Source organism: Theropithecus gelada, chromosome 20 (genome assembly GCF_003255815.1).
Source record: "Theropithecus gelada isolate Dixy chromosome 20, Tgel_1.0, whole genome shotgun sequence".
Taxonomy (NCBI): Eukaryota; Metazoa; Chordata; class Mammalia; order Primates; family Cercopithecidae; genus Theropithecus; species Theropithecus gelada.
In genome coordinates this window covers 34,112,140-34,136,704 of record NC_037688.1, presented here as the reverse complement: position 1 = coordinate 34,136,704, position 24,565 = coordinate 34,112,140, and the positions used below count along the sequence as shown (strand labels likewise).

The window sequence follows — 24,565 nt, the reverse complement described above, 5'->3', positions numbered from 1 at the left end:
TTAAACCCGATCGTAATTCTGGTAGAGTTTTAACTTTGTGAGAATTACGAAGGAATCCTTGAGATCTTCTGATGGTGCATTGATATGGTCCTTTGGTTGTTATCCATTCATTGAAAAAATGGTAATTGAATGTCAGATTATTTGTTTTTGTCTGACATATTTCGCAGTGATTGTTTTTCTAAAGGTTAGTCTAGTGTTCAGTGTTTTATGCTTGGAAAGATTCTTAACAAAATTGCAAAAGGGGATCGATACAGAAACAAGTGATATAACATTCATTGCATATATAACCATATGTACTTATTAAGTCACCCTTGAAGAGGTCTACAATGTTTGGTTGGAATCAGACCCTATTATTCTAAGGTAGAGATTCTCAAACTTTAAGAAATATGAGTAACACATAATCACATGGAGAGCTTCTAATAAATTGACTCAGTAGCTTGCTCCAAGAAATACTGGTTCTGTGGTCCAAAAGTAGGGTTGTGAATCTCAAGAGTTAACAAGGCTTGCAGGAGATTCTAATTCAGATGATCACTAGACCATCATTTTATTAGCACTGTTCTGATAGGAGTGTAAGCCCTGGGTAGACTCATACATAAATTTGTGTCCAGGAACACTCCAAGTTAATACTCAGAACTTGAAGCGGGAAAATAGTACCCTAATCTAAATAACCTGGCAATTCTATTGAGAGGCAATTAGACGGTTGTGAGGCCTCTAAAAAGAAGCTCCATCTTTGGATAAATGATGCTGTCTCATCACCAAGACCTTGTATGTACTCTTTACATATAAATTCTCATTTCCTAAAACACGTTCACTTTGTTTCTTCCAAATCATTTAGGTAGCTCCTTAACCTAGCCTTCATTCAACAAGGGCTACTTCGATTGCTACTGTATATCCAGCACAAAGAACAGTGGTAGACAAATAATTTGTGTTGTAACTATTAAATCCATTCCTTCATTCATTTGTTAAACCACATTATACATCGAAGTGGGAGATGTGGGCATAGTGCTTCAAGGGTAAGGAGGGGGCCCCTTTTGCCCCACAGAGATGCTTGGGTCTCTGAGACTGAGAACGAGGCCTGAATTTAGTGAACATTTCTAATAAACTAATTATATATTTGCAAATAATGAAAGACTATGGAAAGGAACCTCAAAGAATTCCTGAGAATTCTGGACTTACGGACACTAACACTATTCAGAATTCAGATTCATAGCTATAACTATATCCAAATTGCTGTATTTAAATGTTTATTCAAAATGTTTCCATTTACATAATTTGTTTCTCCTCCATGAAGGATGCCAAGGTCTTAAGGGTGTTAGCCGTTCTATTTATAAATCTATTTATAAATCTAGAGAGTGTAAACATATTGCCATTGTCATAAGTGAGCATGGTAGAGATGGTGTTAATTTCATCACAGAGTTTCAGAATGCCTGGAAATCTTGTTTAATTCCTCCTACATTTACATTTACTTCTGCCATTTTTTTTAGGTTTTTAATATGGGTGCCCAATTGAGTTGTTTATTCCTTTTTGTTGTTCTGTTTTAAAAATTAATAGACACACACTAATTGTTCATATTTATGAGGTATGTAGTGATGTTATGATATACATAATATGTAGTGATCAGATCAGAGTAGTTAGCATCTCCATCATCTCAAACATTTATCATTTTTTAGTGTTGGGAACATTCAATATCTTCCTATTTGAAACTACATATTATTGTAAATTATAGTCATCCTACAGCAGCATACAACACTAGAACTTTCTCCTCCTATCTAGCGGTGATAGTATATCCTTTAACAAAACTCTGTGCCCCTTCCCTGTACCCTCCCCATCTTCTAGTATCCTCTGTTCTACTTTTGACTTCTACAAGATCACCTTTTCCTTACATTCCTTATATGAGTGAGATCATGCTGTGTTTAACTTTCTGTTCCCGGTTTATTTTACTTAACATAATGCACTTCAGTTCCATCCATGTTGCTCTGAGTGACAGGATTTCATTCTATTTATGCCTGAACTGTATTCCATTACATATATACATCACCTTTTTATCCATTCATTTGTTATTGGACACCTGGGTTGATTCCACATCTTGGCTATTGTCAATAGTGTTACAATAAACTTAGGGGTGCAGTTGTCTTTTCAATAAACTGATTTTCTTTTCTTTCAATAAATGCCCATTAGTGAGATTGCTGGATCCCATGGTGGTTCTATATGCAGTTTTTTGAGGACCCCGCCATTCTTGAAGTCTCTCTTCTGCCTTATGCTCAGGATTTTTCTTTTTCTTCCATATCAGAGCTGCTACGCCTTTATCTTCACACCTCTCTATTCTTCCACTCTGTTGACTCAACTCAGTGAGCTCCTAGGGTCCAAAGTCTTTGGCCAAGATTCTTTTGGCATCCTTGTTGGATATTTCTTCCCTGAGTAAGGTCCAGCTCACATCTGGTTTTTGTATTGGCACAGGAACTTTTTGCAGGGGGCCACATTCTGTGAACTCTGAATTAAAGGTATATTCCTGGTATATTTAATTTTCTTTGTATTATCCCACATTAAATCATTGTTTATAGTCAATGGTATACAGTAACATTAAATCACATCGTTATATATGTGCTGCTCTGAAACACGCACAGTCTCCCTAACTCAGGGGCTTATCTTATTCTGCCAGTAACAACACAACTAAATAACTTGGGGTCCAATGACTGACTAAAGTCCATTTCCAGCTGTTCTAACTGAATTTTTCGTGTTTAGTTTGTTTTGGATGATGGGAAACTAGGGGCATAGAGAATTTCAAAGATCGGTCCACAGGTCCATCTGAGGAAATATTAGAATAAACACATTTAGTTAGAGGCAGAGGTAGGATTCAGACCCACACATAGCCTTTCATTCCAAGGAATTTTCTTTGCACTTCACTCCCCTCTCTGGTAAAAGAAGAGGACTTTTCCATTTTCTTGTATGCCTCAGATCATCTTTGGATTGAACGGCACTTCAGCTCTCCAAGCTTTATCTAGCAGCTCTTTCTGGGCACTGAAGGTATAAAACTATATGAAATCAATCTTGCTGACAAAAAGCGCTAGTAACAAATTTAGATGGGGAAACACAAGATTACCACAACATAATAAAAATAAATATGCAGTAAAGAAGAAAGTCAGAGTGTGGGGTGAGTAGCAGAAGAAGATAAATGTAAACACATGTGAAATATATGCTTAGATAATATTTGTAAGAGTGAGAAGAAAATCAGTATGCAACTTTATAAACAGGATATCTTAATTCTGTACTTTTTAAGTTATTTACCTAACCATATAGTTTTAAGGTACATTTTAAATGACCAGAAAACAACATCTAATTAGACACAAACTGTTGTGTCACACATGTATTTAGAATTTTTCCTTTACTGTTAGGTTTCAAGTTAATAACTTTGTTTTCAGATGTAACTATTCTGAAAAACCTGGCTAATGTAAATAGGATTGGGCTTGAAAGCTTAATTAAAGATTCCAGTGCCTTTTCAGGGTTAGAGTGTGTCCAATTAAAATGAGTTGCAGTTTGGTTAATTGATTCTGGATGTTTCCACTGAGCTATTACGTTTGGAACTGTCTTCCAATTAATTTTCTATCAATTTACCTGCCATGCTATATCAGATATAATGAATTTCGGGACTTCACAACACTGAGTATCTTGTGAAACAAATGCCCAACCTCTCCATGTTTATTGAGTTTAACCAAACCTGTCCACTTATGTAATGGTATTGAGGTCTTGCATCTAAATAATTTGTCTGGGTGCTGAGTAGAGACCCAGCACCAAACCCTTTCCTCTATTATTCTCAGGAAATTACGATAAGTGACAGATGTTACTGTAATGGAGTAGAAGCTAGTTCTTTCCTATGCCAATTTTCCACTACTTTTGTGGCAGAAAGACCTTTGAGATGACACTTTAAATTTTAGTGGCAAATTATTCCTGTGCTGTGCTTGAATATTATTGAGAATTAATTGGGAACAACTGCATAACTCACGCAGGGGCCTTACAGAAATAAACAAATCAAGATCCTCAACCTTCTCTTTAAAATTCAAAGCTATAGAAATTTGCCTGGCAGAGTACATAGTGTCCCTGACCTTGACACTATGGCAAAGAAAAACTGGCAAAGCCCAACCACAAATTAACTTGGGGCAGAAAAGTGACAGGGCATGCAGGCTGGGCCCATGACCAAGTCAGGAGATTGAAGGGAGAAAGTCGTCTTCTATATGTCAAGCATTGGACCGTGAGCCCTGTCCGCATCCTGGTGGAAAACTTTGCCTTGCAGAATTAGGGGTGTTGGTTAATATAGAAGGCAGGGAATCTGGAGGCCCAGCTCTAAGTCTGTCATGCAATGTTCTTCATTAAGCAAAGTCCTGGAATGGAGGGGAGGAAGAGGACTATTCTCCCTCGGGTTCAAAGAACTATCGTGGTTCAAAGAGGCAGCTGTTGTTAGCAATAGTGTCATGGGCAGAAAATTCAGTCACTTTTCCCTGAACCACAGTCATTGGTGAAAACGTGCCCCAGTCATAGAAGGAGCAGAAAGAATGAGTCTATTTAGACTTCTCACATGCTGAAGCCAGAGCAACTCTCTAGTTTGACCATGCTAAAGCCTATTTTAAAGAAATAAACTGTTGTTCATTGATGAATAATCACATTCTCTCGTCTTCAAATATCCCATCTGAATTCTGACCTCAGTCAATGATCACTAAGATTTACTACTGGACATAGAAAAGTACACTGGGGACTTCTTAGGCTAATCATGAAAAAGATGTCTCAAGGAGGGGAGAAGTGAATAATTAAGATAAATGATTTGATTATATTAAAGAGAAATGCGACCTTTATTGTACTAAATTCAAACCTAAGGCTGCTTGATATTCTCTTCCCATAACTACATTTTAGCGTATCAAAAACCAAAATTAAAAAATAAAAAGCTGGAATATATTATAATTAATAGCTTCTGTCCATTCAAAGACACTATTAACAATATGAAAGCACAATCAACTCACAGAGAGGTTGAAGATCTCATAATAAATTTATATGAAAAGGATTCATCTGAAATATATAAATAATTCTTATGAATTTTTTTTTTAAAAGAAGACAATCTTGTAGAAAGTGGGCAACAGATCTGAACAGCCACTTTATAAAGGAAGCTATCCAATGGTGAAGAGAGATACGGCACTATTTCCTGTGCTTAGCCTATGCATACGCTGTGACCTCCCAGGTGAAATCACAGAAATACATATGTTTACACAAATACACACACACACACACACACACACACACACACACACAGAGCTGAGACTGATTACTACGGTCTCAGAGCTTCAATATGTTTAGAGTTCAACATTAACCTTTACATGTGGTTTTTAGCAATTGTTCACTCTAAACACTCAATAAATATTTATACATTCGATGCAATTCAAATGCAAAGCAAATTACTTCTGACTATGTCAGGGGTCCTTACTTCTCCTCCAGGTGAGAGTCACAAAGTACTGAGATAAAGTTCGCCCCGTCTAAAAACCTGTCAGTAAAAGAATTGAGACTGGAAACAAAAATTGCAGAGCTGGTTGCATGAAAATCAATTCAAGGCTAATTTAAGAAGCTTCTACGAAAATGCTGAGTTTACAAACCAAAATAGAAAATGACCACTGTCACATTTCAGCTTTAAAAATGATTGATTCTTTTCTCTCCATCATTTCTGTGGTTGGAGAACGTTTGTGAGTTTACAATAACAGTGGTGACCGGATGCTAAGTCCTCAGTGTTAGCAAGTCAAGGGCATGTGTTCAATACGCTGATTTTTTAAAAGACAATAAGAAGCAGTTCTGAATAAGACTATTTAAGATAGGCATAAATCACACACACACACACAAAGGACAAAGTGAAAGAACATGAAAAGGATAGTAAAGACCCAATGTCACAACTAAGAACAAAAATGGAGAAAGACGGGCTACAAACAGAAGGCGAATCCATTTTATTATAAAAAAGCAATGTGATGTGCTGGCTGGAATCATCTGGAGGAGAGGAGGCGATGTTCATTGCTTTGGTGCTCATTGTGTCTAATCTGTCGTGTTACACTGATGTTAATTCTTATCACTTAGTCATACAAGGGTTTTGTGCATTATTTTATTCTTCCTTTACTTTCCATGACATCCTACAGTTTAGATTAGTTGAAGCTAATTTTTCTAATATTTGAAACATCAGGGATTGCTCAAAAGCCTTCTGGTTTGTATTGCTCGGGTGTAGGCTAACGCTAGCTGCATCTCTGAAACTCCATTTATCATTTCCTTATTTCTATTTCAATTGTCATATATAACTGCTGCCCAACTGCATCACATTTTTTCAAAATGCTTTCTATTTATTTTTACTGATTTTTCTCAGAAATTAAACCATTAATCTTTCCTCAGAGTTTCCCTCTGAGATGTGAACATACTTTATGACTGGCCTTTAGAAGAGAGGGTGAAGAAGCAATAGAGAAAATACATAGGATTCCTTCATGTGGTCTCATTGCAACAGCCACTTCTGAGAGATTAGCAACAATGCTAATCTGCAGGTGAGACATGGTGGCTCACACCTGTAATCCCAGCATTTTGCGAGGCCAAGGCGGGTGGATCTCTTGAACCCAGGAGTTCAAGACCAGCCAGGGCAACACAGGGAGACTGTGTCTCTACAAAAAATAGCCTGGTATGGTGGCATGTGTCTGTGGTCTCATCTACTCTGGAGACTGAGGCAGGAGAATCACCTGAGCCTGGGAGGTGTAGGTTGCAGTGAGCCAAGATCGCACCACTGTACTCCAGTCTGGGTGACAGAGAGAGGGACCCATCTCAAATTTTTTAAAAATATTAATCTCAAAAAATTTAATGCTAATAAATATTATCAACATAGACCCAGTTAGTAAGATGGAGAATATAATTTAAATCAAACGTATCATATATCCAAGTAGCTACACATTTTATTTGCGGGTAAAGTGTTAAACACAGTATCTCAAATTAATATATTTCCATGTTATTGAAATTTCTGACATTTCATATTTATATTTTAAAATAACTTTGTTATTTGAAATATTCCACAGTAGGGTTCTATAAATTTGTTAACCAACAGGAAAGTGCATTTTTAACAAAACTACTTAATGCTGGAACAATAACATCATCTATTTTAGAATGAATAACACTAACAGTCTTTCAGTCTTGTCCTATATTATAAAAATTGTGTTTCCATGTAATTTATTCATTTTTAAAATAAATTTTTTTTGTGTGTTTGAGGTTTACAACATGATGTTACAGGAAACACAGAGGTAGTAAAAAGGTTACTGTAGTAAAAGCAAATGAACAAATCTATAATCTGACATAGTTACTTTTTTGTGACAAATCTACTATATTTAACAAAAATCTCAAATACCAAATACCACACAATTTTATTAACTATAGTCCTCATGTTGTACGTTTAATCTCTAAACTTGTTTAAACATTATTATTACCATCAGTCTCCGTATTTAAAACATTTTTATTAGAAGAATAAAGTCATGCTGAAAACTGTACTTACTTTTCAGATTCACATTTACCTCATTCGTTTGCCCCATATCCAGATACAAACGATAGTCGTTACGCACACTGAAAATGCTGATTAGCCATAATTATCTTTAAGATGGACGGATGAACCACAAATTAAATTCTTGAACTTGCAAGTAAGGGAAATTAAATTACCCTTTAAAACTGTAACCAGAAAATCAATTATATTGGATTGAAGTAGAGATTACCAGTCACCCATGGAGTCACCAACTCTGAGAACAGAACAAGACTTAACCCTAACATATTTCAGGGGATTAGCATGTGAGGAAATGCAAGAAGGGTCCTTCTACATATGACATGTGCTGGAACAAAATCTATAAGCAAAGAAGCCCAGTTTACTGGTAAGAGTACGATTATGGAGCAGGTGCGTGTCATTAAAGGAGAGGAAGAAGGTGAAATATTTTCTCTGGTCTGTGAAGAAGGGCCAGAGACTCTTTGCAGCCTGGCAAGCTTATGGCTTATGGTATACAATTTGGATTGTGGAGCCAGGAAACAGCTTTAATCACTGCTATAAATTAAGATGAAGGGAGAAAACAAGAAAAGCTAACTCCAGGTGAAATTTAAAGCTAGGCTGGTGTGGTGCCTCACACCAGTAATCCCAGCACTTTGGGAGGCTGAGGTGGGTGGAGCACTTGAGCCCAGGAGTTTGAGAGCAGCCTAGGCAACATATCAAAACCTTGTTTCTACAAAAAATACAAAAATTAGCCAGGTGTGGTGGCATGTACCTGTGGTGCCAGATACTCAGGAGGCTGAGGTGGGAGGATCCCTTGAGCCCAGGAGATCAAGGATGCAGTGAGCAGTGAGCACACCTCCGCACTCCAGTTTGAGTGACATAGTGAGACTCTGTCTCAAAAATAAATAAACAAAAACAAAAACTGGGAAATAATGTGAGAAAACCAAAGACCTACAAAGAAGCATTTCAGGCCGGGCGCGGTGGCTCACGCCTGTAATCCCAGCACTTTGGGAGGCCGAGGCGGGAGGATCACAAGGTCAGGAGATCGAGACCACGGTGAAACCCCGTCTCTACTAAAAATACAAAAAATTAGCCGGGCGCGGTTGTGGGCGCCTGTAGTCCCAGCTACTCGGGAGGCTGAGGCAGGAGAATGGCGTGAACCCGGGAGGCGGAGCTTGCAGTGAGCTGAGATCGCGCCACTGCACTCCAGCCTGGGCGACAGAGCGAGACTCTGTCTCAAAAAAAAAAAAAAAAAAAAAGAAGCATTTCATCCCCAAGCGTATTATCATAGATAAATAGTAAAACACTAACATCAATGACCAATTCATTAGCAAGTTGCGTGTATCTAAATTTCAACATCTCTGCCTTAGCCTGCAGCACCATTATCTCTCACAGGGACCACTGTGATAGCCTGCCTGCCCTCCATTTCCTCCATCCGTATCCCTCTGGGTAGTAAGAGAGAGCTTGGAAAATGTAAATTAAATTAGGTCACTCTTCTGACTCCTTAGAGTAAAATCCATAGTCCTCGCCATGGCCCTACAAGGTCCGATATATACCTCAGTCTTGTTTCCCATCATACTTTCCCTAACTCTGATTCTTTCCAGCCGCATTGTTTTTTTCCTTATTCTTTGAATCCCTAAAGCTTATTCCCACCACTTTGAGCCATGGCCTGGAATTCTCCTCCTTCAGATGTTCACAAAGTCCGCTCTTCTGTTTCATCTGACCTCTGCTCAAATTAGGAGGACTCTGCTAACGTCTCCAGGGAAGACTGCACTGACCACCTACTTGAAATAGAAGTCCCCTGCACAAATCACTGCCTGATTCCATGGTATCCTTTTTACTTTATGGTATTTATCAGTGTCAGAAAATGTATATGTGTATGTGCACACACATGCATGCATACATGTATGGATACATACATATGGTGATGTATAACTATATATAAATATATAAACTATATATTTTTTATATATGTATAAACTACGTACAAAAACTACAGTTATAGTTTATATATAGTTATATAATATATATGTAATTATATATAGTTACATATAAACTATATAGTTTAACTAGCTTAACTATAGTTTAACTAGTTTAACTAGTTTATATTGTTTATATATAATGTAATATACACTATATTATATATTATATAATAGTTTATATATAATATATAATAGTTTATATATAAACTATATAACCACATATAGTTTTATAGTTTATATGTAGTTATATAGTTATAGTTTATATGTAGTTACATAGTTATATAGTCATATATAACTACACGTATAGTTATATAGTTATATATAACTACATATAAACTATAAAACTATATGTAGTTATATAAAATTTTTTAATATATATAAATAGTTCTTTTTTATTGACTGTGACTTGTCTCTTCCACTGAAATATATTCTCCACCGAAATATGTAACTATGTAACTATAAACTATAAAAACTATATATAGTTACATATATATTTTTTCTATATATTATGTATATTTTTTCTATATATAGAGAGAGAGATTTTTTTCTAGATAGATAGATTTTTTTAATTGCCTGTCTCTTCTCTTCCACTGAAATATAATCTCAGGATAACACAGAACTCTTTGGTCCTAGTAGGTACTTTTTAAAATTAGCTCTAATTACTACTGATTTTTAAAATTATTTTTTCAGTCACCATACTCTAATTCAGTATAACCTTTTCAATTATAATGTGTCTTTCATTGAGTCTGCCTACAGGGAAAAAACATACCTCCAGCTACAATTTTTCTTAAATTCTGATTTGTGTGATAGTAATGTTGTAAATTGATAAATGAATAGTTTGTCTTGCAAGCACTGTTTTATCAACTTGATTGAAGCCCTTTCCTAACAGACTAGTTCACTCTGGTAGAGGTGAAGATAAAAACAAACCCCTCATGTGGTGTCTTGGCAGCCAATGATTGTCTCTACCCAAGACTACAAGCGTTTTTTTGGTTTTTGTTTGTTTTTTTTTCTTTTTTATAAGCCCTTTCCTTAGTATCACCACACTAAATCATGCAACTTATTCACGGTTATCTGTGAGCAGGAAGGAGGAAACTGTATAAACAGATTGTTGTTAACAGTATATGTCACCTTTTTTCACAAATCTTTATTTTGCCTCGTCTTTTTTATTTTCAATGACTTGACTTAAATATAATCACGAGTTATTTTTTATAAAACTTTGGAATAACACCAATCCTTACATTTCAACACATACAGTGAGGTCAAAGGCCTAACCAATTGCCTCCATGAAGACAAAATCTTTTAGATCCTTATTAAAATTATATTGCACGATCGATGCTTAAAGACTCAAGTCTGTTGTAAAGCCGTTTTCTGATGACATACCAGTGCTTCATTATGACTGTCTGAAATCAAGTTAACGCCAGGATTCCTACACGACACAACATATAGTGCCTCCATCTCATGAAGCTGAAATTCATACCAACAGTGAAAGGTCATCCACAGGCAAACTGCAGCATATTTCACTGAAAATTTTGAGGACTATTTCAGCCTCTGAATTTCCAAGAATAGTAAGGCTATTTCCAAGCTACTGACAGATTTTAAATTGCCATACCTTTTGTTGTGGCCATCTCTCATTTTTTGTAATTCAAGAAATAGCTTTGTCAATTTCCTGACTGAGCTTCTAGCATGTTATTAAAAGTTATATATTTCTTCTCATACATTCTTTATTATTTTCATACCCTTAAGTCAGTCAGTCAAGTGGTCACAAGATCATGATTAGATTGTCTATTATAGTGTCTTACTCATAGAAGCTATTCATTAAATATTTGACTAAAGGAAATAATAAAGTATCAAAATAGTAAGTACACAAATATATTGGAAACATGTCTTCCTCAAATATGTTGCAAATATGCTTCATCCTTTCCAGTGAGAGAAGGTTAATAACATCAGACTCTTAAGAAATAAAAGGTGTAATGGGGATCTGATCAATTTTCTTCAAAAGTGTAACTCTTGAGAATTCTTTAAAAATAATTTCTTTGTTGTTGTTGTTGAGACAGGGACTCCCTCTGTCACCCAGGATGGAGTTCAGTGGCATGATCATAGTTCACAACAGCCTCCAATTACTGGGTTCAACCATCCTCCCACCTCAGCTTCTCGAATGCTGGGATTACAGGTGAGTGCCACCATTTTTTAAATTTTTTTACTTTTTGTAGAGATGGATCTTGCTGTGTTTCCCAGATTGGTCTCAAACTCCTGGCCCTAAGCAATCCTCCTACCTTTGTCTCCAAAAGTGCTAGGATTACATAAAGCTTGTCCTTTAAGTACAATTTCTAATAATTTATCATTTATTCTGCTTTATAGTGTTTTATGTCCTCATTTATGTTAAAATATATGAGAAGTGATCAAGTAAGAGATACTGCAGGGTCCATAATTTCTACTAATTAGCAAAGATTCAAAGTAAAACAAACACATCCAGAGGATGCCACTATCAAATCTATAAATGCCACATGAATGGATTTAGGAAATAAAGGAACAACATTCTGACATAAATATTAAGTAGGTGACCAGAAAATATCAGAAAAAAAAAAAGGGCAAAATGAGGGAAAATAGCAGAGGAACTGGTGAAACTATCAAACATGAATTCTATACACACTGGGTATCTGGGTTTTTTTGTTGTTTTGTTTTGTTTTGTTTTGTTTTGTTGCTATTGGCCTGTTTTCAATGTGGTGACTGGTGGGGGTGGAGGGGCGGCAGGGAGAGTGTCCATTGTTTGGCATCAGCTGGATGATTTCCTCATCAAATAAGGTTTCCTCAACAATTCTGAGAACAGAATAAACATTCCTGGTATCATAATAAAACACTAATATAAAAAATATCTAAGCTGAAACCCATCATGTAACCTGTAATATTAAGAATGCAGGTAAGGCTGGGCGTGTGGTGGCTGACACCTGTCATCCTAGTACTTTGGGAGGCCAAGGTGGGTGAATCACGTGAGGTCAGGAGTTCAAGACTAGCCTGGCCAACATGGCAAAACCCCATTTCTACTAAAAATACAAAAAAATTAACTGAACGTGGTGGCAGGTGCCTGTAATCCCAGCTACTCGGGAGGCTGAGGTAGGAGAATCGCTAGAACCCTGGGGGTGGAGGTTGCAGTGAGCCAAGATCGCACCATTGTACTCCAACCTGGGGCAGAGAGCGAGACTCTGTCTCAAAAAAAAAAAAAAAAAAAAAAAAGCAGGTATGCAAATAGGGATTAAACACAAATCTGAATCTCATTTATGAGATGAGTTTTTGTAGGCAAGTCAACCCTGGAAGCTCAGCTATCTCATCTGTAAAATATGGATGATACCCATTTCACGGGCTGGTTGTGAGGAAGAAATGAAGCACTTGGCCCAGTTTGGACACAGCTTCTGAATCAATGGTGATTTCCTACTGTTGCTTGTTGTTATTACCCTCGTTTTCATAGTTGGTATTATTTTTATCTTGGGCCATTTCTGAACATATATCATACAATTAAATGATCGCTTAAAAAGAGAACTTACCCACAAAGAGCTGACTGTTGAGCTGTAAGAGGACATGCCCATCAGCAGGGGCGGGCTGTGTCTTCCGTGTCAGCTGGTCCACTTGAAGGGAGGCCTCCTTCATGTTCCTTTCAATCCTCACGTGGTGCCACTGGTTGTCGTTGAAGTGGGTGGGTGACTGCACTGAGATTTCAAAAGGCCCATTCCCCACATCAAATGAAAAAGTCACCACTGTTGGAGCTGGAAATATTACACATAAAGATTGTTCTAGGGAGTTCCTGTGGTGGAGTGCCAAGTCTCCAATATACTTAGGAACAGCACCACAGCATAACAATCACTGAATAGAAAGATAATAAACATAGCATGGTTTGAATGCTACTGCTTGAAACTCGTGACACTAACACAGAACTAGGTCTTCTGATGTGAAATGAGACAGTTAAATACATTCACATTTTTAGAAAAAAAAAAAAACCCAACGGTATTCTAAGATAGTCCTCAGAGCTAATTTTTCCTATTGCTAAAAAGTAAAGCTATTTATCCAAGGCAAGGAAACTAAATAGCAACTGGCATTGTAACTAAAAATAATTGTTATAGTGATTCAAACTTTATATAATTTTTAAGGCATGCTATACACATTTGATACTAACATAATAGCAGCTTAGAAGTATATCAAAATGAGTGGTTAAGTAATTCGTAATTAACGAAGAAATTGCTTTTTAGTTTTAATTAACTGAAATTAAAACTGCTTTTAAATTGGTACAAGAAACTACCAATTATTTTTCCAAATTATCACATGTTAAGTATCAAATTATTTTCTTACAAAAAGGATAAGTTAATATTGAGTCTTTCAAAGGGATGCAATGAAAAGAATCAGATGATAAAGTGGACACACGAGTAGTTTAAAAATTAGTTAAAAGATTTACTACTAAACGATAGAATCTCATACACTTCTCTGGAAAAGGAGACTTACAGCGAAGCTCTATCCGTATAAAATCAGTAATCCCCAAGTTCTCTAAGAATACCCCAGATGAAGCTGTTGTCTTAAAAAAGAAAGACACATCTGCGCTAAGTTCTCCGTGGAAAGTAGGAAAATGAAGATATGAAGCCTCAGTATCAAAGGAAGCTGAATTCCAAAATGATCCTGTTTTGTGAACAAAAAGGAAGAAAAAAATTCAAAAAGAAAATAAATTCATGAAATAAAATGAATGACAGTTACATTTTCTATTTTTAGCATTTTTGCTATTTAAAAAGGTATTTATACAAATCTGCTCTTTTTCTATCAACTATGTAGTATACAAAACATGAGCATAAGAGATTTCATAGGGATAGAAATCCTGGATTTTTTCCAATAGAGAGTAAGAATGATCATTACAGAAATGGTCTAAATGTTATATTTTATATGGAACAAATATCCTTAGCCTCAATACTATATCCTCCACCAAAGTGATATACGATCTGCAAACATTGATAAGTAAGCAATCTTTTATAACTTCAAAATTAAAACACCTACCTGTTTCAAACAAAAACCCCAAAGAAGCTCACAGTATATTTGTTCTAACACTTCTAACACACACACTTCACAGTTACATATACTGTTTTCCTTAATGGGCCTGTGATTTTCCAAACTGAGACTGGCATTCTAAATAGTCTCGTCTAATTACAAACCAACATACAACTTACTCTGTCCAAGCTGACATTCTCATGAAAATACTCTTTTTATTCAAAATTATCTCTTACTTTGCCAATAAGAATGAAGTAGATGAACAGCGGATTAAAAGTGTTCTCAGAATGTTTACAAATGCTCAAAATAGGCAGAAAATGTTGAAAACGTTGGGATATAAATTAGGAGATCTGAAAAAAAATGCAGACTATAAAGTTAATTATAATTTGCTGCCAAAATACCACGTATCTTGACTTTCTCACTCCTTTTTTGGTATCTACAACTTTCCCTTTGAAAAAATATTGTGAACCATATATAGCAAAAAGTATGGAAAATCAAATATAAAAGCAACAGCATGAGCTGACAGGAGTGAAATCCGACTGGATACATGTGGTGGATGAGGAGTATAATCAGAGAAACGAACTGCATTGTCTGCTGCCAATAGCAAGTTCTCTGCACATGAAATACAAATATACATCTTTAGTTTTAAGCAACTGCCTCTACACACATTCCCTACACTGGATAAAATTCTATCTAAATTACCTTCCTGGAAGAAAGATGTATTGATTCTCTGAAGTTGGAAAACAGCAATTTCAAAACAACAGTTCATTATGTTAGCAGAGAACAGATACCAAGCTACAAAGTTAAAAACCACAAAGTTGACTTTGCTCATACGTGTTTCTTAAATTTTAATTTACTTTGTATAAATTCTAGACCAAATAATGCTTATATCTATTTTTGTTTGTTTTTCTTGTGGATCTGATTCAAAAGTCAATTCTCAGCTTGTGTGTGGACAATTTTAGAGCTGAATTTATTCAACCAAGAATCTACTTTGAAGCTTTTCCTCCCAGAGTCAAATGAAACCATATATTATCAGAGTCACATCAAGCCTATTCCTTATGTCCCTTTTACAGCTATTCCTATACTAGACCTTTGGATTTCTAGGAAAAAATAAACACAAGAAAATGTAAAATATCAAGTCAGGGATAACTACACATTTGCATTCTTAGAAGTTCTTAGCTGATCTGTTTTCAGAATGAATTAGATGCCTTTTTGTTTAAATGTTATATATTAAAATAAAAATAAACTTCACATTATGGAATGTTATTAAATCTTATTTTGTCTGATTAGAAAGCGGAGCATTCGTAATTACTTAAAGATTTAAATTAGGTAATATTATGATACAACTTTTTTTTCATATTATGTCATAACTAACTCAATAAAGCATCATACAGTAGGCTTCAAATAACTGCTTGAAGCAGATGAACAATTCTTTGAATTGCTGCTATCTGTACATGAATGCTTTTATAGCAATGAAACCAATTTATTACTTTAGGCATCTTCAGCACTCTCATATACATAATAATGTCTATTTCATTTAGTTAGGAGACTTTATTTTATACATTCACAAAAGGTAGAAAATGAGGTAAGGAAATTTTATTGGGTTAAGAAATTGCTGCTAATTCAAAACAATTATAAAGAAAGCAAAGGCCAATATTTCCATGATCAAATAATGTTAATGGCATGCGGTATCCCAGCCCTTTACACACTGCGCTAAGAGACACCCACCAGGATCTAGGCCACCTGAAAGGAAAGGCAAAGAGGGGGAGGAAACAGAGCTCAGCAGGCAGGCAGCAGCAGGAGCTGCAGGCTTTTGGAAGGGAGCCTTCTACGGATTAGATGGTTTAAAATTCCCTAATCTCATGGAGGGAGAGAGGAGAATGATAGTTACCAGAGGCAGGAAACGGCCTACTGGGAAAAGAGGAAGAGAGATTGGGCAATGAATACAAAATTCCAGTTAGATGGAAGGAATAAGCTTCATGTTCAATAGCAGACTAGGGTGATTACAGTTAACAACACTGTTGTGTGTATTTCAAAATAGAAGAAAGGACTCAAATGTTCCCAACTCCCAGAAATAATAAATGCTCAAGGTGATGGATATCCTAAATCCCCTGACTGGATCATTACACATTCTATGCATGTAACAAAATATCACACGTACCCCATAAATATGCATAAGTATTATGTATCTATGAAAAATTTAAATAAATAATCACAAAAACGTTAAAATAAAATAAAATTCCCTAAATTACATCGTTGTCAATTCGATTCAATATAGGGCACTAGAGATTTTAGAATAATTTTTTAGGCCAGGCATAGTGGCTCATGCCTGTAATCCCAGCACTTTGTGAGGCCGAGGCGGGCAGATCACTTGAGGTCAGGAGTTCGAGGGCAGTCTGACCAACATGGTAAAACCCTGTTTCTACTAAAAACACAAAAATTAGCCAGGCATTGTGGCAGACGCCTGTAACTCCAACTACTGAGGAGGCTGAGGCAGGAGAATCACTTGAGCCTGGGAGGCTGAGGTTGCAGTGAGCCGAGATTACGCATCTGCACTCCAGCCTGGATGACAGAATGACACTCTGCATGAAAAAATAATAAATAAATAAAATAATAATTTTCTAGAAACCCTATCTTTTATCTTACCAGAATAAATTATATAAAAGAATAAATCCATACAGTCATTCACATAAAAGAGGAAGATGTACTAAGTATTGAATTTCATACAGAAAGTTAAAAATGAAGTCAATTTAGGAAAATTAACTTAGTACTATGCTAGGACTATAAGTACTTTTAAAAATAATTATTTTGCCAAACATTTATAGAATTCCTTTTTGGAAAAAAAAAAACAGACTTAGGGACACAAAGTAGATTTGTGGTTTCCTAGGGTTAGGGAGATGGGGTAATTGAGGGACAGCAGTGGCTCAGAAGGGTAACGTTTCTTTTCAGGGTAATGACCATGTTCTAAAATTGGTGTGACCATTGTTACACAACGTAGATATACTAAAAGCCATTGAATGGCACATTTCATATTACTGATAAAATATTCATATTATGAATTTGATATCAATAAAGCTGTTTAAAAAAAACAGTATTTTATGTCCTGAATGCTGAATACCATTCAGGACAAAGGCATGGGCAAAGACTTCATGTCTAAAACACCAAAAGCAACGGCAGCAAAAGCCAAAACTGACAAATGGGATCTCATTAAACTAAAGAGCTTCTGCACAGCAAAAGAAACTACCATCAGAGTGAACAGGCAACCTACAGAATGGGAGAAAATTTTTGCAATCTACTCATCTGACAAAGGGCTAATATCCAGAACCTATAAAGAACTCAAACAAATTTACAAGAAAAAAACAAACAACCCCATCAAAAAGTGGGCAAAGGATATGAACAGACGTTTCTCAAAAGAAGACATTCATACAGCCAACAGACACATGAAAAAATGCTCATCATCACTGGCCATCAGAGAAATGCAAATCAAAACCACAATGAGATACCATCTCACACCAGTTAGAATGGCGATCATTAAAAAGTCAGGAAACAACAGGTGCTGGAGAGGATGTGGAGAAATAGGAACACTTTTACACTGTTGGTGGGATTGTAAACTAGTTCAACCATTATGGAAAACAGTATGGCAATTCCTCAGGGATCTAGAACTAGATGTACCATATGACCCAGCCATCCCATTACTGGGTATATACCCAAAGGATTATAAACGAATTTTTAAAAAATAAGCTGAAAAATATAGATTTTAACAGAAATAAAATTCGAAGATTAAATTATATGTTACATTATCAGAACACAATAATCTATGTATTGGTTTCATAATTCACTGCTTCCTCTTTTTAGCACATCTATTATTGTTTCCAAATATTTATGAACCTCAATAGGAATCAATATAAGCAAAATAAAAATGAAGAGAATAAAATCTGGGTGGAGATAATTATAGTTTGTGGTTTGCAAAGCAATACAAAAGAGAACAAATCTGTTCATAGATGTTTCCATAGAGTAAACACCCCCCTACACATGCACATACAACAAGATAGATGTGGCAACTAGAAAGCGAAAATTCCTCTTATGAAGGCAGAGCAGAACTTGTTTTTACAATCAAAAGATCTTACAAACTATCACTGAAGAAGATATTTCTTGTCATTAGTCTTATACTAGTTTTGTGCAAAACTGTTCTGATATTAATAGCAAAGAAATAGACTAGTGTCTTTAATTATTCAGACATACACACATAGAATTTTATTTTAGAAGTAACTGGAAGAACAGAATTTTGGAGCAACATCCAATTATTTTTAGTCTAGATGTAAGAGAAAATATAAAATAGTAAACGAGATGACTGACACTTATCTAAATTTGCTACTGCATTATCTCTCAGTCATTCCTATGGAGGTCAGAGTGACAACAAAGAGGTGTGGAGTTGGGCATCAGACGAGACAGCCTTCCAAGCGCGACATCCTTATTCTATTTGAAGTAACCTATTCTGAATTAACAAATGGCAATAATTTAATATAAAAGGAGAACATATTATAAATTCAAGGTAAATCTGGTCAATCCAAGATTGATGTCCTCCATGAACACACATGATCATGCAATAAAATTAGAGTCCAGTTACTCATCTGAGAAGAGGATCAAATTCAGTTATTCAAAGAACATGAGATAGAGTGATTCTGATTTCAGCAAAACAAAATAATTAAGTGCCCAGTCAGAATTTTGAGCTTTTTATTGGCCATTTACTAATAAAAGTGTGATTCCTTTATTTACATCGTTAAAGTCAAAAGTCACTTGATATTCAGATTATTGTCTTTTTAAAAATTATTTTAACTCAGCAATTAGCTGTAAGAAGAAGAGTACTTAATATCTTCCTGCATTTGCACACTTATAGCCTTTACAGTATAGACATTACTGTTTTTAAGTAGGCACATCTATACGTTTGTCTATTACAGCCCATTTGTAATCTGGCATGTTGAATATTTTTCATGTATAGAGAATACTTTTAAATATTAATTATTTTATTAGACTAAAATAATTGAAAATAAAAACTAGCAAATTATTCATAATACACTTATTGCCTGATACATGCATACAGAGCTTAATTACACATCCTTATGTGGGATTGTGTATAAACATTGGGTTTTAAAGAACACTACAGGTAAGTACATATCTGCTGTAATATGATGCCAAATATGCACACTAAATGCTCCTCTGCAATCACATTATATTTCCCTCATGCCTTCACTGTCCCATACTCTTAGAGGATTATTTCACACTTCCTCTCCCCAATAATACATCTCATTTCTCATTCATTAACTTTTCTAGGACTCTCTAATAAAAGAGCAGAAGACAGAAGTGACCTCCTCTAAGCACCCACCACCACACCGGTTCACCTTCCTGCAACATCACCTGTGTCCTGCATTCTCTCCTGTTAGAATGAATTAACTGTCCACAATCCAAGGATTTATTTACTGATCTCTCTTACTAACACAGACATGCTATTAATTCTCTCATCTCAGAAACCCCAATCTCATGACCATACTTTCTCCTCCATTTACCATTACATATTCCCATGTTTTTCTCCTCCCACTAGTCCTTGAATCTATCTCAGGCTTTTATCCCCAAACACTTGACAAAACACACCATCACCAAGGTCGCTATAACGTCCACATTGCTAAGGCCAATGATCAGTTCTCAGTTTATCTTACTTAAGCTAACAACATTTAACATAGTTGATTGTTCTCTCCTCCTTGAAACACGTTCTGCACTTGGAGTCCAGGCTACCCACACTCTTCTTTTCTCATAGGTGATATATTCTCACTCTTCTTTCTTGCTTCCTCTTCACCTCATCAACTTATCCATACTTAATTGCCCCAAAGCCCTGTTGTTATTTCTCCATCCACAATAATTCCTGCTGTTCTGTCTTATGGCTTTAAATATGCTGAAAACTGACAACTCCATGTCTCTTCTTGAATGTTTAACGACATCTCAACCCTAATGTGTCCTAAAACTGGGCTCTTTATATTTCTCTACAACTCCTTGACCCCAGCAGCAATCTCCCTCATTTCAATTAATGCCAATTCTTTCCCTATAATTGATTAGATCAAACACCTTGGTGTTATTTTAGACTCTTCCTTTCGCAAACTACAATTCATCAGGAAATTTTACTGGTTTCCCTTTCAACTCTACCCATGCCACAACTCTCACCATTGTACCCATGGCTCAAGCTACCATAATTTCTCAGCTGGATTGGTGATATGGTCCCCTAAATGGTTTCCTTGCTTTGAGCTTTCCCTGTTCAATCTCACTAAAACCTAAGTTAGATCATACCACTCCTCTTCTCAGAATTCCCTAATGTTCTCCAATTTCATTCAGATTGAAAATGGATTTTCAAAATCTTTCATGATCTGACCACCAGGTTTCTCTCTGACTTCTACCACTCTTTTTCTTGCCCACTCTGCTCCAAACACTTGGGCCATTTGGCTGCTCCATGAGTATACCATCTACACTCCCATTTCTGTGTGGTTTATCTGGTCTTTCCCTCTGTCTAGAGTACTCTTCCAAAGGTAGACACGTGCCCTGCATTCCTATTTCCTTCAAATCTTTATTCAAATACCACCTTCTTCTTGAGCTTTAAATGACCATCCTATTTAAAATTATGCAACTTCTGTCTCATCTTTATTTTCTTCATAGCTCTTACCAGCTTCTACTGTACCATATATTTCACTTGATTATTGTCTCTCTCTCTCTCCAAGAGAATATAAGCTCCAAGAATACTGATATTTTTATCTATTTTGTTCATTGTTCTCTTGTTCTTTCCCACAAGTGGAAAGAGGGAAGAAAACAGGAAAAATAGAGACAAGAGAAGAGGAAGAAGAAGAAAAAGAAGAAGAGAAGGAGGGCATAAAAAGGTGAAATTAAAAAAGATAAACCCAATAAGATAAAGTAAAATATAAAAATTAAAATAAAAATGTTATAATGGAGAATTGTCAGGCATAGTGGAGCTAACAAAGTTACATTATTTTATTATCTGTTGAAATGGAATTGATCCTCACTTTTTTTAATGGTTTATATGTAGTCTGCCAAATGGAAGAGAACTCTGTCAAATGAAAGAGAAATTAACCAGATGACTAGTCAATATTTTTTTCCAGTTGAAGAGCCTCACTTCTGCAAAGTTATTTATTGCCTACATGCACCTTTGATTATTTAATGCATTCTGGGCAACTGTGATTTTTCAGACAGCTGTACTAGTCGATGCAGACAAAATGAAGAAACTAACTTCAGTGACTCAAGAATTTTTTGGAACGAGAAACTTACAGCAATCTTTTCTAACTATGAAGGTTTCAGGGTGCTTTGATTAAACATAAAATTTCAATGTAATGAATTACCTGAAAAGAAATACATATGATAAAATGGGTTGAAAAATTCAAATGCCAAAGAGTTAAGAATACTGCCTTGCTCAGATAGACAGACTGAAAGCAGAAATTCAGACCACATTTGCAAAAATGTTAACAACTTAAAAAATATGTATATACCTTTTATCACATTACCTCTATTTCCAAGAAAAAGTAATACCAAATGAACAATATTCAGGTACATTCTTGTTAAATTAGTGACCTTTAAAGATAATTGTTCCTTCAGGTATTCAGACAGAAAAAGCAAGTCACATACAAGGTAAAAAAAAAAATCAGTATGGCCTCAGGTTCCTTCACAGTATTCAATGGCATAAAATAAAGGAACTCTGTCCATAGATTTCTGAGGGAAAGAAAATGTATCCAGTCTAGTTTATTTGTGAAGTGCTAAGGCAACAGGCAGACACTTTCAAGTTTGAAAGAATTCTGAAAATAAAGCATACAAGAGCCCTTTTGAGAAAATTTTTCAAAAACAAAACCAATATTCATAAAGAAATATAGTCAACCAAAAAGACATTTAGAAAAGCTGTGGAAGGCAAGATGACTGCATTCCTCAGCACAGACAAGTATGAGATAATATATGCAAACTACTGAAGGTAGCATGATACATAAAAATTACACCAGTTCCTAAAGAGGTTAAATGTAGGGTTACCATATAACCGAGAAATTCCACTCCTAGGTACACACGGAAGAGAAATAAAGCCTTTATCCACACACACACACAAAGTATACATGGATGTCCACAGAAGCGTTACCATAATATCCAAAAAGTGGATCCAGCCCAAATGTCCATGAACTGATGAGTGATGAAACAAAATGTGGTATATTCATAGAATGGAATATTATTTGGTCACAAAAAAGAATGAAGTGTTGATGCATTCTACAACATTGATGAACCTCCTTGACGATATGATGCTAAGTAAAAGAAGTCAGTCACAAGAGACCACATATCTTGTATTTTTATCTATATGAAATATCCGGAATATGCAAGTTTGTAGGAAAAAAGTAGGTTACTAGTTGCTTAGGGCTGGGATGGGGAGGGGGTGAAATGGACAGTGTCTGAAAAATGGGAGCAGGTCTACTTTAGGGGTGATGAAAGTGTTCTCAAAATGATGATAGTGATGGTTGCTCAACTCTATGTAGTACACTAAAATGATTAAATATACTATAATTGATTGAATTGTACACTTTTAAAAGAGTGGATTATAGGCTGTGAATTATATCTCCATTAAGCTGTTCCCAATAGACAATATAAAGTTAAGCACCACAGTTTGTTTTAGAATCCTAAGGCAACAAATATTCTCAAGCACATAAAAAATTTAAAAAATGCAACCCTCAAGAATCTTTCTAAAGACAAAAAAAAAAAGGTAAAATATCAACTACCTGACAAAAATAAATAAATCAAAATAAAAAGCATTGGCGAACAGAACTAGTGGTTAGTCTTTAAAAGTAACAATATACAAATAATGGCATAACTAGCAAAAACTGGGAAGGGGGAGATAAAGAAGGGGAAAGAAAAAATGAGTGCTAGCTTTTCCATTTCTCTGAGTAGATAAATGCTGTTTATAATTTAAAAATACATTTAATATAAAATGTAGTGACTCTATAATCTTTTAAAATGTTCATAGTCTTTTTTTGTAAGTTTAGCGGGATCACTTAAATTGAATATACTTTGTTAGATATATAAATTTCATGAGCCATCTTGGCTTAAATTTGGTGTTTTCTTTCTCAATTTCAATGAGTAAAGTTTTATAACATTTCTCGATCTCTTTTTAAAAATATTTTGTCTAGAGTGGTGATTCTCCACCTGGGGCAATTCTTTACCCAGGGGACATTTGGCAATGTTTGGAGACATTTTTGGTTGTCACATTTGGAGGAAGGATGCTACTGGCATCTCTTGGGTAGGAACCAGGGATATTGCTTAGCTCCAACAATGCACAGGATGGTCCTCAACCATAATGACGAATTATCCAGCCCAAATGTCAAGAGTGGTGAGACTGGGAAGCCCTGCGCTAGAAATATCTACCAACATTTGGAATGATATTCAATTGATATTAATCATTATTTCTGAGTTATGTGATTCTTGGTGACTTTTTTACTTACTTTTTTGGCATTTCTATGTAGCTTTAAAAAGTTATGATTTTGTATCAAGTAAGTCATTAATATTTAAGACAATTAATTAAAGGTATGCATATGTATAAAATTCCCCCAAAAGGATACCATGGTCCTGACAACTATCAGGGTTCCCAGTTCCAAAGTGAAAACCTTTTGAAAGTACTAAAAACAATTTGTATTCCCTCACATTTATGAAGTTTCTTGCATATAAATTATTGGTTGGTAATAAATGTTTTTCCAAGTGAACAAAAAAACAAAGTAAAATAGACCATAAAATAATCTATTTTCCAGGAAGTGGAAATCATTTCAGTTTAATAAAGGTACTGTATTAAGAGTGAAAAGTAAAAAAAAAACAAATTAATATTAACTAAAATCATATTCTTATTTGAAAGTACTTTCATTGTTACAACTTCAGGCATATTGATGAGAAATGGCTTAGATGGAACTAGACACTCTTCTACTATGTGATTTTTTATACCAGAATCAATAATTCAATATAGTCTAAACTC

At 35.4% G+C, this 24,565-nt stretch overlaps 1 protein-coding gene across 1 annotated transcript in view; it reads right to left on the bottom strand.

The window, feature by feature from the left end:
* Positions 1-24,565, bottom strand: part of CNTNAP4 (contactin associated protein like 4) — a 292,160-nt gene that overhangs the window by 24,020 nt on the left and 243,575 nt on the right. Inside the window, exons 15-16 of the mRNA XM_025369727.1 lie at positions 13,993-14,163; positions 13,044-13,262 (exon numbers count right to left, since the gene is read on the bottom strand). Of these exons, the coding sequence (XP_025225512.1) occupies positions 13,044-13,262; positions 13,993-14,163 (390 nt within the window). The remainder of the gene's footprint in view (positions 1-13,043; positions 13,263-13,992; positions 14,164-24,565) is intronic.